This window comes from Gobio gobio, assembly GCF_949357685.1.
Source record: "Gobio gobio genome assembly, chromosome: 24".
In the NCBI taxonomy this organism is placed as follows: domain Eukaryota; kingdom Metazoa; phylum Chordata; class Actinopteri; order Cypriniformes; family Gobionidae; genus Gobio; species Gobio gobio.
In genome coordinates, this window is record NC_137120.1 from 13,433,392 (window position 1) to 13,455,598 (window position 22,207).

The 22,207-nt window shown below is 38.0% G+C and overlaps 2 protein-coding genes across 2 annotated transcripts; one reads left to right on the top strand and one right to left on the bottom strand.

The window, feature by feature from the left end:
• Positions 1-232: 232 nt before the first annotated feature.
• LOC307120390 (uncharacterized protein) lies at positions 233-3,983 on the top strand. Its single transcript, XM_079807410.1, has 4 exons — positions 233-385; positions 1,379-1,693; positions 1,898-2,023; positions 3,027-3,983. Exons 1-4 carry the CDS (start codon positions 337-339, stop codon positions 3,248-3,250), a joined length of 714 nt encoding a protein of 237 aa, XP_079663536.1. The 5' UTR covers positions 233-336; the 3' UTR covers positions 3,251-3,983.
• A 2,126-nt stretch (positions 3,984-6,109) lies between these two features.
• On the bottom strand, positions 6,110-21,987 carry LOC307120357 (uncharacterized protein). The gene is made up of 6 exons (XM_079807368.1): positions 21,917-21,987; positions 21,519-21,842; positions 19,514-19,645; positions 15,441-15,752; positions 13,722-14,009; positions 6,110-10,173 (listed from the first exon to the last, which is right to left on the bottom strand). Exons 2-6 carry the CDS (start codon positions 21,838-21,840, stop codon positions 10,127-10,129), a joined length of 1,101 nt encoding a protein of 366 aa, XP_079663494.1. The 5' UTR covers positions 21,841-21,842; positions 21,917-21,987; the 3' UTR covers positions 6,110-10,126.
• Positions 21,988-22,207: the final 220 nt, after the last annotated feature.

The window sequence follows — 22,207 nt, forward strand, 5'->3', positions numbered from 1 at the left end:
GTGCAACTCCTCTTGTATACAATGCGCGCCTCATGTTTCCTAAATCAACAGTCTTTAAAGAGCATGTTATTTCATGTTTAATATCAAGCGTCTTATTGACTTATTGACTTCATTTACATACGATATTTTCCATTCAAAATGTAAATTTTTAGTCAACAACATTGCATGACAGCCCCTTCTGTCACTCATAAATGTTACTAGGCAACCAGCAGCGGAAACGCCTACCAGCGACCGAACTCTCCGGGCTCTGCCTCTGACGACGTGCAGCAACAAAACTCGGGATATTTTCAGTTTCAGACATTTACAGCGTTATTAGTTAACAAACGGCCAGGGAATATGGTTAACGCTTTTGTTTTGTTCTGTGTATGCTTGTGTCGTCAGCTTGGTAAGTTATGAATGTGTTTTAATGTCTTCTTGTATTATTGTAAGCTCGTTGTTTTACTGCTTAGGACAATTAATATTTCTTTACTTTAATATTTATAACATTTCTTTCTCTATAAAAAAATGGTGGTTTATTTTTTCTTTCTTTTTTTGCGTATTGCTGTATATATTACCGTTTGTATAAAACAAATAAACTATGGTTTTTGTAATAAAACCCATATAATTTATTTGTGGTTACCATGGAATAACTACAATTGTTTTATTAGGCCTATTTATTTTTTTATTCCTAGTAAAACCATGGTTAATTTTATTAAGAGAAGTTTCTCAGACGCATCTTTCCAAAGTAAGCTAATTATATTTATTAGTTTATGTGTGGTGAGTATTTTTTCTGAACGAATTCAACTAGAACAAAACAAAGTTTATCTTGTTGTAAAACACAGAAAATTCACAACTTCGAAATAAACTGATAACAATGTTATAATATTAACATGTTTTCAACACTAATTCAGCTAATTTAAGGTGGTTTATAACATTTCATTTTCTAAGTCTGATATTAAATGAGTTCATGACCTGTAACTTGTCAACTAAGGTTAAATCAGATCCACAGAGTGAGTTTTTTATGTGCTTCACTTCTGTTAGCACACAAAAACGAGTGCTGAAGAAATATCACGTGACACTCAAAAAGAAGAATGGGGAACAAATAATTTCAGAACCATCGTTGTGTATGAGCTCTTCAACAGCACAGACCTTGTAAAAATGATATTTGGGTTGTGTTGTCCAGGAATTGATTTAATAGTCTGTGTGCCTCAGAGCCTCAATGTGTGTCTATGTTTCATTAAAGATATCGATAAAAGTTTTGTTTCAATTATACTGAACAGCCTTATTGTGTTATTTTATGTAGTAGTAGTAGTATGACTAGTAGTAATGTAGTTATCGCTATTCTTGGTGTGAACAGGCCTTTAGTCTGTGACAAACTATATTTCTGTTTGTTTTCCAGATGTGACAGATGCAGTGAAGTCAGTGTCAGTGATGGAGGGATATTCTGTCACTCTAAACACTGATCTTACTGAAGTACAGCAATATTATTTGATACAGTGGAAATTCGGAACCACCAGAATAGCTGAAGTCAGCAGACTCACGCAAACCAACTCAACCTATGATAGTGCTGATGTGAGATTCAGAGACAGACTGAAGCTGGATCAGTCTGGATCTCTGACCATCACAAACACCAGAACCACAGACTCTGGACTTTATAAACTTACAATTTTCGGCAAAACGAGCAAATACAAGAGTTTCAATGTTACTGTCAATGGTGAGTTTGACCATAATTTACACTAACCTTCATTTGAATTAGCCTATATATTTGTCATTGTTTATTTTCTATTATTTTCAATATTTCTTAAATCCACATTTTATGATCTCGGCTGCTTTAAATACATTTAAATAAATATCTGTTAATAAGGATCAGAAGTGTGTTTGATGAGACTGACGTCACAGTGTCATCTGTCGTTACCAGAATCTCCATTGAGTACTTCATCACCATCAAGCTCCATTTTTGTGACGTCCAGCTTTGTAGTGAACAATTCAACCGTCAATCAAACCGTGAACAACAACAATACTGAACTCCATCAGCCAAGATCAGGTACATAATGTGTTTATTTACAGAGCAGAACTCTGAAATCAGTGTGATATTAATTTTTCACTGTTAGTTCCTAGTGGCCTGATTGAAGTCAAAACCCAACACATTTATTGCATTGGTGCAGTACATATTATTCATATTTCAGCTGGTGATTGGCCTATAGTCGACTGTATAAACCAATTAAAATGTGCCTTTATGCATTTGGCAGATGCTTTTATCCAAAGTAAAATTACATTGCATTCAAGGTATATATGAACAGCTCGTGCATTCCCTGGGATTTACGGTCTATGGATATTGGGGGTAGGGCGCATTTGCTTGCTTTCTTTTTCTGAGTTTACAGGAATGGAGAACAGACTGCAGACAAAAGTCAGAGAAGTGAAGTGGGTGTCTGAGAGCTGTGGGGTGCCCTGGATTGCCCAATGCTTCTCTAAAAACATTAGTTCATGAGTTCAAACCTACATCAAATTAAATAGAGTAAAGATAATGCGTATTTGGTGTGCTGTCCGGGCCCGAACCCAGATTACCCAGAGATAGTCTAGAACTAGACTGTATTGTATTATGGATTGTGTTGATGTCTAATAAGAGTTTATTAGAATCAAAGTGAGGGTGGAGGGATGCTAAAAAACTGTCAATGAAAGAAGTAAATCTGCTGTATATAAACACTTCCTATCGTTGATTAAATTGATTAGCTTAATGTGCGCCACTCGTGTTTAATTAAGTTTTATTATCTGAACGTGCTCCTCCCGAAATTTGTTAATAAAACATCACTAAATGATCATGGAGAATTAATCACACACATTTCTAGGAAAGAATAAAAAAGAGTTTAGAATGGCCTATATTCTACAGTCATTGTTAATGTTATTTGGCTAAGCAAGGAAAGTGTGCATGCAGACAAATTTGCACAAATTCGCACCCAATAGATGCTAGAACTACAAATAATAACCCAGAAAACTGGCTGTTTAAAAGAGACTTCAATGCACTGATTCAGTGTTTTTCCGTTTTTCAGATCACATCCACTGTTGTGGTTTCATTGAAGCTGTGATCCGATTGGCTCTCTCTGCTGTGGTGGGCGTGGCTACTGTTGCTGTGCTGGTTTATGACATCAGATCTAGGAGAAGAGAGCTGATCAGGAAAGGAGAGACTAAACATTATCATCAGACTCTTTCAGTGAAATCAGAACATCAGTATGAATTGTGCAGAGAGATGAGTTCCACATATGTTGAGATATAAAGCAAACCATCAGTGCTATGCACCTTTCCTGTTCCTTGCACAGCTATTTATTAAAGGTCCCATGGCATGGATTTTTTATTTTATTTTATAATGTTATAATGTTTATAATGTGTGAACTTGAATAATTAGCTACATCAGAAATCACAGATCAGAAGGAACTGAACAAAGACTTCTGTTTTCATTTGTACATCCAAACACTGAGAAACTGCCAGCATTCACTCGTTCACATGCCATGATCTCTCGAGGACAAACACATATGGCGCTCGCATGGGCGTGCCAAATTCTCTGGGCAGAGGAAAGGGAGGTAACCATTCCTTTTATGACGTCATAACAGGAAAATTCAAGATCAGCTCGTCTGAGCTATCATTTTCTCAAAGGCAGAGAAAGACAGCCAGAACTCGGTTTACACCGATCAAAATTTCTAGCCACTTGGGGACAATATTCAGGCCAGGGGAACTCATATTAATGTTGAAAAACCTCATAAAATGAACATTTCATGCCATGGGACCTTTAACAGATTGATTTGGCATTCATTGGCCATTTATTGATTGATCTATTTAAATGTAATATATGACTCTAAACATAGTTGCTCTAAACAACATAATAATGTAACATAAAATGATGGCATAATGATTTCATAAGCTCTTAGTTCTGTTGTATCCTTGAAATGTGTCTCACAGAGGCAATTGGTGCACATTTTTGGTGACTTTATTTAATAAAGATTTGGTTTTACAAAAAATCTGTTCTACTGTACGTTTATAACGTCACAAAACGATACAGTTCAAATGGCAGATGAATGGATATGTGATTCTCTGATTTCACGTGATACACTTACAGGAAAGTCGAAGTGAAACTTGCTGTGGTCAGTTTTTACATCTTAATGGTAAATGGTAAATGGACTGCATTTATATAGCGCTTTTAACAGACCTACGGTCATCCAAAGCGCTTTACATTTGCCTCACATTCACCCATTCATACACCCATTCACACACCGACGGCGGTGTCAGCCGCGTATTGCAGCCCAATACTTTTGGAAATATAGTGTATATGGATATTAAACGATGGGAGTGGAACAAGGTTTAGTTTAAGGGATGAAATGATGTAGCTCTAACAATAGTTTAATTAATAATAGCTGTTTATTTATATGTCAATGGGAAATACTTATCTTAAAAAAATCTTAAGGGCATTCGCAGGCCACAGATTCAAAAGTGAAAGCAAAGAGCAAGCGCACACTCAAACGCTATTACAAATGTGTGACGCCTGTGCCCGAACGTGATTCCGGCATTCGCTGGCTCCCCCTAGAAATATAAATGTCCCCTGATTTATGTGCTCTGACGTCAGCTCTGCGCTGGGAGGCTATGTCTGTGGTCTGTGTTTAGACACCATGACACAGCGTCTTGTTTTCTTCTCAGAGAAGGGATGACATAATTATAATACTTTTTGCTACTACACTCATTTGCACCTCTAATCCTACCATGCAGCTTATTGGATAAATTGACTGATCTAGTATTTCCCATTGACATATAAATAAACAGCTATTATTAATTAAACTATTGTTAGAGCTACATAATTTCATCCCTTAGACTAAACCTTGTTCCACTCCCATCGTTTAATATCCATATACACTATATTTCCAAAAGTATTGGGACACCCCTCCAAATCATTGAATTCAGGTTTCAATCACTTCTATGGCCACATGTGTATAAAATCAAGGCATGCAGACACTTCTACAAATTTGTGAAAGAATGGGTTGCTCTGTGCAATAAGTCCATTCGTGACGGTCAACTGTTAGTGGTAGCAAAGTGGAAGCAAATGGGAACAACAACTCAGCCACAAAGTGGTAGGCCACATGAAATCACAGAAAGGGGTCAGCACATGCTGAGGGTCACAGTGCACATAAGTCACCAACTTTCTGTAGTCAATAGCTACAGACCTCCAAACTTCATGTGGCCTTCAGATTAGCTCAAGAACAGTGGCCTGGTTTCCATGGCTGAGCAGCTGCATCCAAGCCTTATATCACCAAGTGCAATGCAAAGCATTGGATGAGTGATGTAAAGCATGGCGCCACTGGACTCTGGAGCAGTGGAGACGTGTTCTCTGGAGTGACCAATCAAGCTTCTCTGTCTGGCAATCCGATGGAGGGGATTATGGTGTGGGGTTGTTAAGAGAAAGGAACTCTTAATGCTTCAGCATACCAAGACATTTTGGACAATTTTATGCACCCAACTTTGTGGGAACAGTTTGGAGATGGCCCCTTCCTGTTCCAACAAGGCTGCGCACCAGTGCACGAACTAAGATCCATAAAGACATGGATGAGTGAGTGAGGAACTTGACTGGCCTGCACAGAGTCCTGACCTAAACACCTTTGGGATGAATTAGAGCGGAGACTGTGAGCCAGGCCTTCTCGTCCAACATCAGCGCCTGACCTCGCAAATGCGCTTCTAGAACAATGGTCAAAAATTCCCATAAACACACTTCTAAACCTTGTGGAAAGCCTTCCCAGAAGAGTTGAAGCTGTTATAAAGGGTGGGCCAACTCCATATTAAACCCTACGGATTAAGAATGTGATTTCATTAAAGTTAATGTGCATGTAAAGGCAGGCGTCCCAAAACCTTTGGTAATATAGTGGATATTTTTCCCACTTCTGTGCCATTTTTATCTGTTTGAGCTTCCCCATGTCAGATTATGTGCATTGAACTCCTCGTACAATATCACCATACCTTCTTCTTTACTCTAAATATTGTTGGACTGAAATGCTATGGAAAAAGAGGCAAGGCAAACATCCTGGTGACACCAGCTTCTTTCTCTTCTTAACAAAGGATTACAAACTTATAATAAAGCCTTACTGTCATCTGTAGTCTGATTCAGTCAACAAAACTTTAATGGTATGAGATAAAGTCAGAAATACAGAAAATGAAAACAAAATATAATGTGAAATAGTAGCAAATGTGCACACTCAAACTTTTATTAACAACTTTTTTTAACAACCCTTTGTAGGATGACTTGAAAAGCTTTGTTTGAGTGTTTGCAGTTTTCAGTTCAAATTCTTCAAATCTGAATTTTGCCTAATTTTGACAATACAAAATGTTCAAAAAGAAATTTCTTAAAAAAACATGGATCACAATTTTCATAAACTCTTCATAAAACTTAACATTACAAAAAAACACAATTACTAAATCTAACAGAGAGAAGGTTAATAAGTGTGGGATATTAGGCATTTCTATCATGGGTTATAATACGAAAATACATGCCATGAAAAATGACTGCTTAACAATAAACTTAGACATGCATTGCTTTTACATGCTCTCATCTTGAAGTAAACACAGCACACTACAAAAGACATAAAATAGTAACAGTATGAGTATATACATATAACCCCCCCATATCATATGTAAAAATATTTGAATAAATACATTGATTAAAAAAAGACAAACCTTTATAATACTTTTTAATTGGTTCTTTACTGTCATATGACATTTTCTATTCCACAAAAGGCTCTTTGTAGTGGAAAAACATTCTTTCGATTTTTAAAATGATTTTTACACCAATAAGTAAATAACGTGTGAAATAAGTGTCTGTAGGAGTATCTCAGTTTAACACATTTCTGTGTTCTGTGTTCATCACCCCCCTGTGGTGGTTTCTGCCACAACCACATAACTCTTTCTTGGTCACGAGTCACTTCCTCTATTCATATTACTTAACAACTGTAAGAGGTCAACCGATTCAGGAGGAGTCAGGTAGGCATATATTATTTTCATCTTTGATTATATTATTTCAGGGTCTACTCTGGTCACTACCTTACCTCCCTAGGCCTACGGTTTAGATGTAAAAAGCCTACCTGGGTGTGGTGGTTTAGCCGTTCAGTGCCACAGCTGGCTCTTGGCCCCCAGAGTACAGCTATCTATGCCTGCTTATGCACTATACGGACTACACTGTTGCAACTGGTTGGCATCCTTGACCGACTTTGTAAAGTCTGTTGGGATATCTTCCTCAGACAGTCATCTCATGATACCCCAAACTGATTCTTTCTCTAAAAAAATTAACAGACTGGGACAACAAGTCTGAGACAAGTCCCCATTCTCACTTTATTATTTATAGCAGAGGTGAAAGCTAAATACACCACTCCATGCCAGCTAAGCTGGAAGTTCCATGGGCCAGAATACACAATTACATTTTAGAGGGATAGTTCACACAAAAATGAAAATTATCCCATGATTTACTCACCCTCAAGTCATCCTAGGTGTATATGACATTCTTCTTTTAAACTAATACAATCGGAGTTATATAAAAAATTGTTCTGGCCCTTCCAAGCTTTATAATGGCAGTGAATGGGAAGTTCTGTTTCGAAGTCCATAAAAGTGCATCTATCCATCAATAAAAGTGCTCCACACGGCTCTGGGGGTTAATAAAGGCCTTCTGAAGCGAAGCCATGCGTTTGTGTGAGAAAAATATCCGTATTTAAAACTTTATAAACTAAAATATCTGGCTTCCGGCAGACAGCCGCACGCATCGTTTTACGGTGAAAGAGTAAAGGCCTGTGCACACAGGACGATTATCGTGCGTCTTTGTGTTCAACACCCAAGCGATTGTCATTGGCGATGCGCTGAGTGAACGTGCAAATTCAGTAGATAGCGCTCCCTGTACACAAGGTGGTACAGCGCCACTTTACGCTTCTGACACTCGCTTGTCACACAGAAGAAGAAGAGAGACAGTATTTACGTGCTTGCCAAAACCATTCACACACTTTTTGCAAGCAGCATTAGCAGCTCATCTTCTTCTTTGTCTACTTCCTCTTCGTCGTATCAATGCGTGCTCGCCAAGACCGCTTTATGCTTGAGAGCCACCAAGTCATGTTTTACTGTCACTTCAGCAGCTCCAGGGATGTGAACAAAAGCGCCAATCTCACTGGTCGGCTAGTTTTTAACAAAAAAACGAACCCACAGTATTTTTAATATAACTTTGATTGTATTCGTCTGACAGAAGAATGTCATATACACCAGGGTGTCTTGAGGGTGAGTAAATCATGGGCTAATTTTCATTTTTGGGTGAACTATCCCTTAAAGGCTTACCCTCTCCTTTAATCAGTTTGTGTTTTTCTCTAAGAATGTCAGGTGTCTTCTCTGATCTTCTGATTCTGTTGTGGTTTTGTAGCTGGCTTCCGCTTGCTTCTTGCTTGTACGCTCTATCTTCCACACACACACACCCCAGAGAGCTCTAGGGGTTCCCTTTTTATAATCACACACAATCTCTACATTTGCGCACATGTTGCTTTTACTTGCCTTAACATATTTCCTGCTAGCACTGGGGATTGAACTTCCGGTTTGTAGACAACCTACATGAACCACTGAGCCACTGCCACCCATTACTTGTGTCAATTGCTTTGTTTACCCATAATTCACCCACACACATAATGCAAAATACTGTATGCCACCTTTACACAGTATATGTGGTACATACGAGTGCTCAGTGTGTAAGTGCTCAGAGAACACTGGGCGTGCAGTTGCTAAGTTAATAATGAAAGAGTTTTATACATGTTTCCCTTTTCATCTAAAAAAGTTTTACATGTTGGTGAGTTTAACAGCTCAGCAACACATGTTTCCCTTTCATAAAATCAGAAATATGTTGTTGAGCTCCAGTACTGATGATGTCACACCCTGCATCCCAATGTGAGATTAGAATAAGTGTGTCCCTAAGATAGTATGTTAAAAAGAGTATGCCAAAAGTCCCCGTATGGTCTACTATTTTTCGAAGTGTGGGTCTGTGCACACTATAAAGGCTAATATTGCCCATAACCCATTGCGGTTTGGAGAAGGATTCGGTTCAGACCTACAACTCAAGTAAAAAGTGTTAAAACCCCCCCTTACAAAACATGGCAGATATGTGCAACTGACGGTGAGGTTAAAATAAAGGTTTGTGTGACTAATAATCAAAGGTTGACCTGATAAAAATATCTATTAAATGTTATCTGTATTATATTTCACCTGCAATAACACTGTGGACTTTTATAAAGATCCGTTTGGCCATTATGCATTGAAAGTTGGGTAAGCGATATTTCTAAGTCATTGCTAAACATTGTTGATATTTGAAATCAACCCAAACAAACACACCCCTCTCTTCATTGCTCTGCCTCCAAAGCTCACTCTCCAATACTAACTGCCCTGCTCCGAGTCGGTCTCGAACCCCGATTGCTGGCATGCGAGGCGAGTGCACTAACAAGGACGCTAAACAGTAACAACGCATGGTCTTCCCGCTTAGCTCTCTCCAGCACTGGAAAACTTTTCTAATATTAACACAGGTCCTGAAGCTCTTGCCTGATCATAACCCTTCATTTTCCAGTAATGAATCTTGAATTTTGAAATGAATCTCAGGCATCTCTCTTTCAACAGTCTTTCTTCAAATCTCCCTCTTGCTCATTGTCTCTCCTCCACGTCATACGCCCCCTAATGCTGATTGGCTACACGTTTGTTTGTCTGGTTGTGTCCGTCCAACCAACTTTCAAACAGCGTTTTTCAAAAATCACTTACCCCACCTTTAATATGAGGAGAGTCTTCGCATGAAAGACCCGCGACTGAAGATCAACTTGCCATTTCTATCCGAAATGGTAGGAAATGAAATGTGGAGGATTTTAACTGTGACAAGATGATTGACAGACCAGTTTACAGTGACAGGATGCGTGTCAGAGAGCAACCGTTAAAGACGCAATTGTATGACGTAATAGTATGTCCCAAAGCTTGTCTACTCTTTTGCTACACACTTAAGAGTATGTACTTTTTCTTCACAACAAGAGAACATACTTTAGGGGCGTAATTTAAGTATTGGGACACAGCAACAGTGATTGACATTGGTGGGCGTGACTTATCACTCATTGACTTTCACTTATTTCAACAGCGGCATCTCCACAGTCAGTTGTTCTCTTCCGGTACCTGAATGAAAATATGAGATAATCACAGAAACTGAAAAGAGAGAAAGAAACAATTTTGCATGTACATTTTCACAATATATATTTTGATTATTTGTTATCACAACTGATTTTCTTTTGTCAAATCGACTAAGAAAATGAATGTTGCTCAGATAACATCATATTTTGAGTTTCTGTTGATGAAAATAAACTCTTTCGATGTGTTAAAGGGGTGATAAATTGAGAAATCAACTTTCCCTAGAGCTTTTGATATATAAATGGTCATGGTAATATACACTCACCTAAAGGATTATTAGGAACACCATACTAATACTGTGTTTGACCCCCTTTTTCCTTCAGAACTGCCTTAATTCTACTTAATTCAACAAGGTGCTGAAAGCATTCTTTAGAAATGTTGGCCCATATTGATAAGATAGCATCTTGCAGTTGATGAGATTTGTGGGATGCACATCCAGGGCACGAAGCTCCCGTTCCACCACATCCCAAAGATGCTCTATTGGGTTGAGATCTGGTGACTGTGGGGGACATTTTAGTAAAGTGAACTCATTGTCATGTTCAAGAAACCAATTTGAAATGATTCGAGCTTTGTGACATGGTGCATTATCCTGCTGGAAGTAGCCATCAGAGGATGGGTACATGGTGGTCATAAAGGGATGGACATGGTCAGAAACAATGCTCAGGTAGGCCGTGGCATTTAAACGATGCCCAATTGGCACCAAGGGGCCTAAAGTGTGCCAAGAAAACATCCCCCACACCATTACACCACCATCACCAGCCTGCACAGTGGTAACAAGGCATGATGGATCCATGTTCTCATTCTGTTTACGGCCAATTCTGACGCCACCATCTGAATGTCTCAACAGAAATAAGACTCATCAGACCAGGCAACATTTTTCCAGTCTTCAACTGTCCAATTTTGGTGAGCTCGTGCAAATTGTAGCCTCTTTTTCCTATTTGTAGTGGAGATGAGTGGTACCCGGTGGGGTCTTCTGCTGTTGTAGCCCATCCGCCTCAAGGTTGTGCGTGTTGTGGCTTCACAAATGCTTTGCTGTATACCTTGGTTGTAACGAGTGGTTATTTCAGTCAAAGTTGCTCTTCTATCAGCTTGAATCAGTCGACCCATTCTCCTCTGACTTCTAGCATCAACAAGGCATTTTCGCCCACAGGACTGCCGCATACTGGATGTTTTTCCCTTTTCACACCATTCTTTGTAAACCCTAGAAATGGTTGTGCGTGAAAATCCCAGTAACTGAGCAGATTGTGAAATACTCAGACCGGCCCGTCTGGCACAAACAACCATGCCATGTTCAAAATTGCTTAAATCACCTTTCTTTATCATTCTGACATTCAGTTTGGAGTTCAGGAGATTGTCTTGACCAGGACCACACCCCTAAATGCGTTGAAGCATCTGCCATGTGATTGGTTGATTAGATAATTGCATAAATGAGAAATTGAAAAGGTGTTCCTAATAATCCTTTAGGTGAGTGTAAGAATATCCTGTAAGTTTCAGAGCTGAAAACTTCGTTGTTAGTCAAAGAAAAGCTTTTATAGACACCAGGCCCAGCAAACGCTCAATCTCAGAATATGCCACACCTTGACGTGAGAGTGTAGTGAAACACCGCCTTAACAGAAAAAGAACAACGCCTGATTCTGTAGTACCGCCCAATGACTCGTGCTTGAGATGATATAGGCCTACATAGAGCTAAACCACATCGAACTTCTAAGCAATAAACATGCTCCATAAGCTTCATTCGGATTCCAGTATTATAAATGCATGGATGAACTTTATTTTTAATGAATATCCAGCTCACGTGGGGAAGACATTGTGCGTGTGTTCCTTCATTTCGCTGTGTATTCGTTTGTAAACAAGAGACTGGATTTGCAGACAGGATGAAATTACATGAATGAATGAATGAAGCAACACTAATGTGAGTAAAAAATGTTTTTTATATGTGATAGTATTGCATTGTCGCAGATCGTATTGATTATGTGTACGTGTCTAACTGAACATAACTTAGCACGCTGTCACAGGCTGGAGAATCCTTTATTTGTGGTGTTGTTGGTTCATTGCGATTCTCGATCAGACTCGGACATGTATGGGCCAGTGTGCAAACCTCAACGTCCCAGGGCTATGTGTTTTTCAGATGGGCTACCTTAAATAGTGAAATAACATTCCTTTCTTGATGTGCATTGTTCGCTCTCTTGACTTTAAGGGCGCGTGCGTGCGTGTGTGTGTGTACAGTTCACGCTTATATTCACAGATCAGGCGGGTCAAATAATAAAAAAATAACATTCCAATCAATCGTGGGTGGATCAGAGATGAATCATGTGTTTGTTTGTTTGATAAATACATTTTGCGAGCCCTGTGGGCGATTAATTCCAGTTGTCGTTTCCCCACATGCTTTCACTGACAGAGGAGCAGCTGCAGAAGCTCATTAAATATGCAAATATTTTACTTCCGTTTACTTCCAAGTCTTCAGTGTGGCACACCCATTAAAACCGAGCATTTCTTGAGAGAGCCTCAAAACCAGGCAGAAAATAACCTATTACTTATTCATTATGATGTTTTTAAATGTAAAAACCACGCGAACGTCATAAGTCGGTGACCCCTTTAACTCAAAATTTGAGCTTCAATTTGAAGCGTTATGAATCAGTGAGCCGAATGATGATTCAGATCGCGTGTCAAACCGCCAAACTGCTGAAATTTGGCGATTCAAACCGCTGAATCGACTCGCTGATTCATAACGCTTCGAAGCTTCATGAGGCCGTGTTTTGAAATCGTCATCACTATGTAAGTCGTTATTTAGGGTTTTTTTGCGCACAAAAACTATTGTCGCCAATTCATAAAGTTATTTTAGAACCACTGTAGTGAGATGGACTTTGTAACGACGTCTTTAGTACCTTTTAAGGGTCTTGAGAGTGTAACGTGCCATTGAGCCAATGGAGGCCTTTCAGAGCCATCAGATTTCAACTAAAATATCTTCATTTCTGTTCTGAAGATGAACAGAGGTCTGACGGGTGTCGAACGACATGAGGGTAAGTAATTAATGACAGAATTTTCATTTTTGGGTGAACTAACCCTTTAAGTCCAAAATAAAACTATAAATGTATAATATGAGCTGTTCCATTGTTAACTTACTGAGCTGTTTGAAACACTGCCAGCGGGACATTATTTGCGTTCCTAGATTTTTTCCACCGCAACTCCCTTTAGGGGCCCCGTATCCTGTATCGGCTTCAGAAGATGTGTTAGATGGAAGGGAAGATTTATAAGGGAAGATTTTAGTCTGTTTCTCACAAAAAAGCATTTTAATACTTCAGGACTATTAAAATATAAAACTTAGATGGTGTTTTGTGTTTTTATCGATTTTTTTTCTTGGCCACTGCACATTAACTGTTTCTGCTGGGATTAATTTTGTTATAATGCTCTAATGTGACATTTCATGGAAACGTTTTACTCTTTTGTCCAATGGACAGTTCCCATGGTTGTTAAAAGTTTTTAACAGTGTATTATGTAAATAAATATATAGTTGTTAGAATAAATGTTGTTCTCACCAGTGACAGACACATTGAATCTCCTGAATGTGGTCTGTTCGCTGTTGATGATCTGTAGTTTAAAATGCCCCGAGTCTGTGGTTCCGATGTTTCTGATGGTCAGAGATCCAGTCGTCTCGTTCAGCTCCACTCTGCCTCTGAATCTCCCACCAATAGTAATTCCTGGATCAGTTTTAACAACGAGCCGGTTTTCAGCTCCAAACGTCCACAGTATCAGATCATCTCTCTGTATTTCAGTATCAGTCTTCAGAGGGACAGAATCTCCCTCCATCACTTGCACTGTCCTCACTTCATATCAAACAAAACACAGAAATACAACAAAGGAAAAATTGAATTCTTTAAGTTTGCATTTTCAACATCACATTTGAACCTAGTTTGCATGCCCTGGTGAAAAAAAAGTATACTTTATTGTATTTCAAATATATTCTCTTTTTCAATAGTATATTGTAAATATACTAACAAAAAATTGTACCATCTTTAAATATATAAAAAGCATATTAGCATCATATTTTCTCAATGCAACTTTTAATACACTTTTAAATATTTGTATTTTAGTGTATTTTAGAAAAATATACTTAAAATGAAAGTTGTGTACTTTTTTTAAAAGTGTACTTATTTGAACATAACTTTAAAATATATTTTTAGTATATTTTAAACTGTGTGCTAAAATTTGTCATTGTAATGCACTGAAAGCATATTTTAAACTAATGCATTAAAAGCCCATTTTTAAATATATGCATTGCACAAGCCCTACTGTAGTTGTGATTTAAGTGTAAATATGTTTAATGAGTTTACACTGGCAGAGAAGAATCGTGTTACAATCGTACACACCATTCTATATTAAACAAACAGCACACTAAAATACAACGCAAGAAAATATGAGTTAAGTAGTTGAGTATCGGAATTCAAATGTCTCTTCAACTTGGTCTGTGACCAATCAGATTGTGTTGTTCACTGCCTGCAACCAATCAGAGGCAGAGCTGCTGTCTGACGCTCCCTCCCTCGTCGCTCACTCACGGGAGGTTTGCTTTGCAGCCTGACCTTGATGGCGACGATAAACAATAAACTGGCTCTGAATAAAATGGCCTAACGTTACGCAATCCCGAAAAGAACTGGAGAAAAAGTCCTGCTATTTGGAGGTAAGTAATAAGTAAGACTAATGTAAATGTGATAAATTAAATGTGTAGATAACTTAATTAGACAAAGGCACATCGTCTGCATCTGAATTTGCATACTCTCTTGAGTAGGTACTCATTTTGAAAAAAGTAATTACTTCACAACCACTAAAAAAGTATTATTTATAGTATAAATGAGTGTAGTATGAATGTAATCCATACTACATTTCCAAACATTGTCATTATCATGTGCACTACCATCGTGTACTACCATTGTGAAAAGGTTTTAATTCTGTATTCTGTATTCTATATCTATTTTTGTAATGGCAGGCCATTCAGATTTGATGTTATAAGCTACTGAAATTTGATTCACTTTTCTGGTGGATATGTTTTCTGAAGTATATAATCCATATTAGGGGCGACAGTATGTTAGGACATCCACCAACAAAGATGCATACCAATTTTCAACCTCATGAATCATACAGATGTGGTGTTATGATGGTTTTTAGTTGTAGTGTTTTGGCTTGGATGCCAAATTAAAAAAGTAAATCAAATTTCATTGCATTTTGTCTTACACTGAGATTATCATCACTGATCTACTCACTTGTGACAGTAAGAATAAATCTCTTGTTGATTATTCTTGTTGAGCTGCTGATTTCTAGTATATAGAGTCCAGAGTGAATAGTCATGATGTTACTGATTTTGAGATTTCCAGTCTTATTATCCAGCTTCAGTTTGCTTCTGAATCTTTCATCAAAACCATCATGTATCCCTTCGCCATTTTTGTTGAATTCAGCAATGAGATCGCTGTTATCGTGATACCACCACTTTACCGTATCATCTTTCTGTATCTTAGTATTAGTCTTTAGAGTGACATTATCTCCGTCTGCCACTGACACTTTCTCTTCAGTTGTATCTGCAGAGAGAAATGTGTTCATGAGATCAAGCTAAACTTTACAAAGATAAATATATATATATATATATATATATATATATATATATATATATATATATATATATATATATATATATATACAGTGAGGAAAATAAGTATTTGAACGCCCTGCTATTTTGCAAGTTCTCCCATTTAGAAATCATGGAGGGGTCTGAAATTGTCATCGTAGGTGCATGTCCACTGTGAGAGACATAATCTAAAAAAAAAAAATCCAGAAATCACAATGTATGATTTTTTTAACTATTTATTTGTGATACAGCTGCAAATGAGTATTTGAACACCTGAGAAAATCAATGTTAATATTTGGTACAGTAGCCTTTGTTTGCAATTACAGAGGTCAAACGTTTCCTGTAGTTTCTCACCAGGTTTGCACACACTGCAGGAGGGATTTTGGCCCACTCCTCCACACAGATCTTCTCTAGATCAGTCAGGTTTCTGGCCTGTCGCTGAGAAACACAGAGTTTGAGCTCCCTCCAAAGATTCTCTATTGGGTTTAGGTCTGGAGACTGGCCACGCCAGAACCTTGATATGCTTCTTACAGAGCCACTCCTTGGTTATCCTGGCTGTGTGCTTCGGGTCATTGTCATGTTGGAAGACCCAGCCTCGACCCATCTTCAATGCTTTAACTGAGGGAAGGAGGTTGTTCCCCAAAATCTCGCAATACATGGCCCCGGTCATCCTCTCCTTATACAGTGCAGTCACCCTGTCCCATGTACAGAAAAACACCCACAAAGCATGATGCTACCACCCCCATGCTTCACAGTAGGGATGGTGTTCTTGGGATGGTACTCATCATTCTTCTTCCTCCAAACACGTTTAGTGGAATTATGACCAAAAAGTTATATTTTGGTCTCATCTGACCACATGACTTTCTCCCATGACTCCTCTGGATCATCCAAATGGTCATTGGCAAACTTAAGACAGGCCTGGACATGTGCTGGTTTAAGCAGGGGAACCTTCCGTGCATGATTTCAAACCATGACGTCTTAGTGAATTACCAACAGTAACCTTGGAAACGGTGGTCCCAGCTCTTTTCAAGTCATTGACCAGCTCCTCCTGTGTATTTCTGGGCTGATTTCTCACCTTTCTTAGATCATTGAGACCCCACGAGGTGAGATCTTGCATGGACCCCAGTCCGAGGGAGATTGACAGTCATGTTTAGCTTCTTCCATTTTCTAAAGATTTCTCCAACAGTGGACCTTTTTTCACCAAGCTGCTTGGCAATTTCCCCGTAGCCCTTTCCAGCCTTGTGGAGGTGTACAATTTTGTATCTAGTGTCTCTGGACAGCTCTTTGGTCTTGGCCATGTTAGTAGTTGAATTCTTACTGATTGTATGGGGTGGACAGGTGTCTTTATGCAGCTAATGACCTCAAACAGGTGCATCTAATTTAGGATAATAAATGGAGTGGAGGTGGACATTTTAAAGGCAGACTAACAGGTCTTTGAGGGTCAGAATTCTAGCTGATAGACAGGTGTTCAAATACTTATTTGCAGCTGTATCATACAAATAAATACAACCCCAAATCAGAAAAAGTTGGGACAGTATGGAAAACGCAAAAAAATAAATAAAAAGAAGTGATTTCTAAATTTACTTTAACTTGTATTTCATTGCAGACAATATGAACACAAAATATTTCATGTTTTGTCTGGTCAACTTCATGTCATTTGTAAATATGCATCCTTTCCTGTCATTCAGACCTGCAACACATTTCAAAAAAAGTTGGGACAGGAGCAATTTAGGGCTAGTAATGAGGTAAAATGGTTAAATAATGATGTGATTTGAAACAGGTGATGTCAACAGGTGATTGTAATTATGATTTAGTACAAAAGCAGCATCCAAGAAAGGTCTAATCCTTTAGGAGCAAAGATGGGCCGAGGATCGCCAGTTTGCCAACAAATACGTGAGAAAATTATTGAAATGTTTAAAAACAATGTTCCTCAAAGAAAGATAGGAAGAGATTTGGATATTTCACATTCAACAGTGCATAACATAATTAAAAGATTCAAGGAATCTGGAGGAATTTCAGTGCGTAAAGGACAAGGGCGCAAGCCTAAGCTGAACAACCGTGATCTCCGATCCCTCAGACGGCACTGCATCAAGAATCGTCATTCATCTATAAGCGATATCACCACATGGGCTCAGGACTACTTTGGCAAACCTTTGTCAAGTACCACAATACGTAGTTACATCCACAAATGCCAGTTAAAACTGTACTGTGCCAAAAGGAAGCCCTCTGTTAACAGTGTCCAGAAGCGCCGTCGACTTCTCTGGGCTCGGAGGCATCTGGGATGGACCATCACACAGTGGAAACGTGTACTGTGGTCAGATGAATCAGTATTTCAGGTATTTTTTGGGAGGAATGGACGCCATGTGCTCCGTTCCAAAGAAGAAAAGGATGATCCAGACTGTTACCAGCCACAAGTCCAAAAGCCAGGGTCTGTCATGGTATGGGGTTGTGTCAGTGCCCTTGGCAAAGGTAACTTGCACTTCTGTGAAGGCACCATTAATGCTTTTTTTTTTCACCATTAGAGATTTTGGAGCATAATATGCTGCCTTCAAGAAGACATCTTTTCCAGGGACGTCCATGCATATTTCAACAAGACAATGCAAAACCACATTCTGCACACATTACAAAGTCCTGACTGCGGAGGAAGAGGGTACGGGTACTTGACTGGCCTGCCTGCAGTCCAGACCTGTCTCCAATAGAGAATGTGTGGCGCATTTTGAAGCGCAAAATGGACAACGAAGACCCCGTACTGTTGCCCACCTGAAGACTTGTTTGCAGGAAGAATGGGACAAAATTACACCTGAAACACTTCATCACTTGGTGTCTTCAGTCCCTAAACGTCTTATAAGTGTTGTGAAAAGGAATGGCAACATTACAAAGTGGTAAATGCTTTACTGTCCTAACTTTTTTTTAAATGTGTTGCAGGTCTGAATGACAGGAAAGGATGCATATTTACAAATGACATGAAGTTGACCAGACAAAGTAGTTTTTTTTTTGACCAAGTCAAAGTAAATTTAGAAATCACTTCTTTATTTATTTATTTGCGTTTTCCATACTGTCCCAACTTTTTCTGATTTGGGGTTGTAGTTAAAAAATCATACATTGTGATTTCTGGATTTTTTTTTTTTTGATTATGTCTCTCACAGTGGACATGCACCTACGATGACAATTTCAGACCCCTCCATGATTTCTAAGTGGGAGAATTTGCAAAATAGCAGGGTGTTCAAATACTTATTTTCCTCACTGTATATATATATATATATATATATATATATATATGAATATTATTACAAGTTTGTAATATGATGCTCAACAAAAATATACTTGCCCACGTTTTTATATAAAAAAATATATATATAAATATAAATATATAAATAATATAAATAATATAAATATATAAATAATATATATATATATATATATATATATATATATATATATATATATATATATATATATATATATATATATATATATATATATATATATATATATAAATTATATATATAAATATATATATAAATAAATAAATATATATAATATATATAAATTCGGCGTATGAACCTTTTCAATTTTGATCAACAATTTTGATTTACCAATACATTTTATTAACAAATTTAGAACCAACTGAAAGCACACATATGCAAAAATCATACACTCCTCGTGTAAAAAAGCTTATTGTTTTCGTTTTGCTGTATCGGCTGCAATACTCACCCACTTTTTTCTCTAGTTCAGAGATCTTGCGGCGATAGTAAATCACAACAGAAGATACTGCAGCCAGAAACAGAACAGCAACAGCAATAATCCCTGCTATAACACCTGGAGACAGACCCGGATCTGGAACAGCTAAAGACACAATGAATGTGATATGAAAACACTGAAACGTTCCTAAATATATAGATGTCAAAAATGACTGATTAGGTCACTACAGTGAAATGGACCAGTGTGAATTTTTGTAGTATTTATTCACTATGTAGTATTTATTAATATTTTAAATGAGATTTTATGTTATATTTGCTATTTTAATTTAATTTAGTTATGTGCTTTTGTAAGTTTTATTACTTTTTTTATACACCGATCAGGCATAACATTATGACCTTCCTAATATTGTGTTGGTCCCCCTCTTGCTGCCAGAACAGCTCTGATCCGTCGAGGCATGGACTCCACTAGACCACTGAAGGTGTGCTGTGATATCTGGCATCAAGATGTTAGCAGCAGATTCTTTAAGTCATGTAAGTTGTGAGGTGGGATCTGTTTGATCGGACCACACGGGCCAGCCTGTGCATCAATGAGCCCATGACTCTGTCGCCGGTTCACCACTGTTACTTCCATGGACCACTTTTGATAGATACTAACCACTGCAGACTGGGAATACCCCACGAGAGCTGCAGTTTTGGAGATCACAATTTGGCCCTAGTCAAACTCGCTCAAATCCTTACGCTTGCCCATTTTTCCTGCTTCTAACACATCAACTTTGAGGACAAAATGTCCACTTGGTGCCTAATATATCTCACACACTAACAGGTGCCGTGATGAAAAGATAATCAGTGTGTCACAGAGACGAACTCCATGATTCCCTCTTCCGACCACCAGAGGGCTTCATCACCAGAGTATTGACTTTCTTACACCCACACTACATTTCCCATCAGCCCCGTACCTGGCACTGATCAGTTCCAGCTGTAGCCTATATCCACTGGTCTATTTAAGCTGACTCTTCCCCTTTCCTCACTGCAAAGTTTTGTCCCGCCCCGGTGAACAACTCTTTTGCCTCCCTGTTGTGACCCTGTTGTTTATATTGTCTACAATTCTTAGATGCCTGCCTTTTGGACTTGTTTGTTCTCTGCCTGCCCTGACCCTTTGCCTGCTTATTGACCACGATTGTGTGCACTCCCTTTTGCTGTGTTTACTGGTGCTTGACTATTGCCTGTGTGACTACGATATTAATAAAGCTTGCTTATGGATCCATCTTCGAGTGGTGTGCCGTTACACAGTGTTATTCACTTCATAATGTTATGCCTGATCGGTGTGTATGTGTATATATATATATATAGTTTAAATTATTTTAAGACTTAAGATAAAAATATTCCAGCTGAAAAAAATATTCCAGCAAATTTTTATGTATGATTCAATGTGATACTTTCCGTTTTATGTAAGAGTTTGTGAATACTGTTTCTACACTAATTGTTTGTGTGTGTGTGTGTGTGTGTGCGTGTGCGTGTGCGCGTGCGCGTGTGTGTGTGTGTCTGGGGTATATACATTTGTTTTATATATATATATATATATATATACTGTATATACTGTATATATATATATATATATATATATAAATATATATATAAATATATATATATATATATATATATATATATATATAATGTATATTTTATATAAAATATATTTTACATTATTTCAGCTTTATTTCAACTACCAAATTAAGAATAATAATAGTTTTAGGTTTATTTAACAATAACAACACTGAAATGGCAAAGAAATAACAATAACTATCATTTTTTTTGTGCAATTCAAACTATATAATAAAGTCTCCTTTGAAAAAACATATATCACCCAGCCCTGACAATTGTTAAAAAAAGACAGTTTGCCATATAACAATTGAATCTGCTAATCAAACACCAAGTATTCCTAATTGGTCCAAGTTTCTTAGTGCTGACCTAACTAAAGTCTGTCAATACTTTGAATGACTTGCTTTATAAAGACTCACCAGTGACAGAAAGAAGGAATCGCTGTGAGATCTCACTGCCTCTGATTTGTACTTCATAAAGTCCACTGTGTTCGGTTCTGGTGTTTGTGATGGTCAGAGATCCAGTTTTATTCAGCTTCAGTCTGTCTCTGAATCGCTCATTAGCATCGTTTAATGAGATCTCTTTAGTTTCTACATCAATTTTAGCTAAGAGGGTGCCTTTATCTCCAAACCTCCACACGATCAGATCGTCTCTCTGTACTTCAGAAACATCAGTCTGTAGAGTGACAGACTCTCCCTCCATCACTGACACTGACTTCACTCCATCCGTCTCACCAACCATGCCTGGGAAAAAATCATATCAGAGCTGGAATATTTTAATACTGCTATTACAGTATGCAGTGTCGCAAGATACTCACCAATGACAGTAACATTAAATATATATGTTGTAGTCTTTTGTCTAGAGATGCTGAGTTTATATTGTCCTGAGTGTTTGATTCTGGTCTTTCTGATGGTAAGAGATCCAGTCTTTTGGTCCACCTGCAATCTGCCCCTGAATCTCTCATCATCAGTGACAAAAAATGAAGTCAGATCATGCTTTCTTGCTATTTGAGATATGAGAGAGTCTATAGGTCCAAACAGCCACAGTATCGTATCATCGTTCAGTACTTCAGTAAGATTTGTGTGCAGAGTAACAGAATCTCCCTCCA

What these genes read in the sequence shown, in the direction of transcription:
- LOC307120390 (XM_079807410.1), top strand. Translation starts at nt 337, where the DNA reads ATGGTTAACGCTTTTGTTTTGTTCTGTGTATGCTTGTGTCGTCAGCTT. An exon ending in ATGCTTGTGTCGTCAGCTTG is followed by an intron (nt 386 to 1,378) that starts GTAAGTTATGAA and finishes TTTGTTTTCCAG; the next exon opens with ATGTGACAGATGCAGTGAAG. An exon ending in ACTCCATCAGCCAAGATCAG is followed by an intron (nt 2,024 to 3,026) that starts GTACATAATGTG and finishes TCCGTTTTTCAG; the next exon opens with ATCACATCCACTGTTGTGGT.
- LOC307120357 (XM_079807368.1), bottom strand. Translation starts at nt 21,840, where the DNA reads ATGGTTGGTGAGACGGATGGAGTGAAGTCAGTGTCAGTGATGGAGGGA. An exon ending in ATTCCTTCTTTCTGTCACTG is followed by an intron (nt 19,646 to 21,518) that starts GTGAGTCTTTAT and finishes TTGTGTCTTTAG; the next exon opens with CTGTTCCAGATCCGGGTCTG. An exon ending in TGAACTAGAGAAAAAAGTGG is followed by an intron (nt 15,753 to 19,513) that starts GTGAGTATTGCA and finishes TTCTCTCTGCAG; the next exon opens with ATACAACTGAAGAGAAAGTG.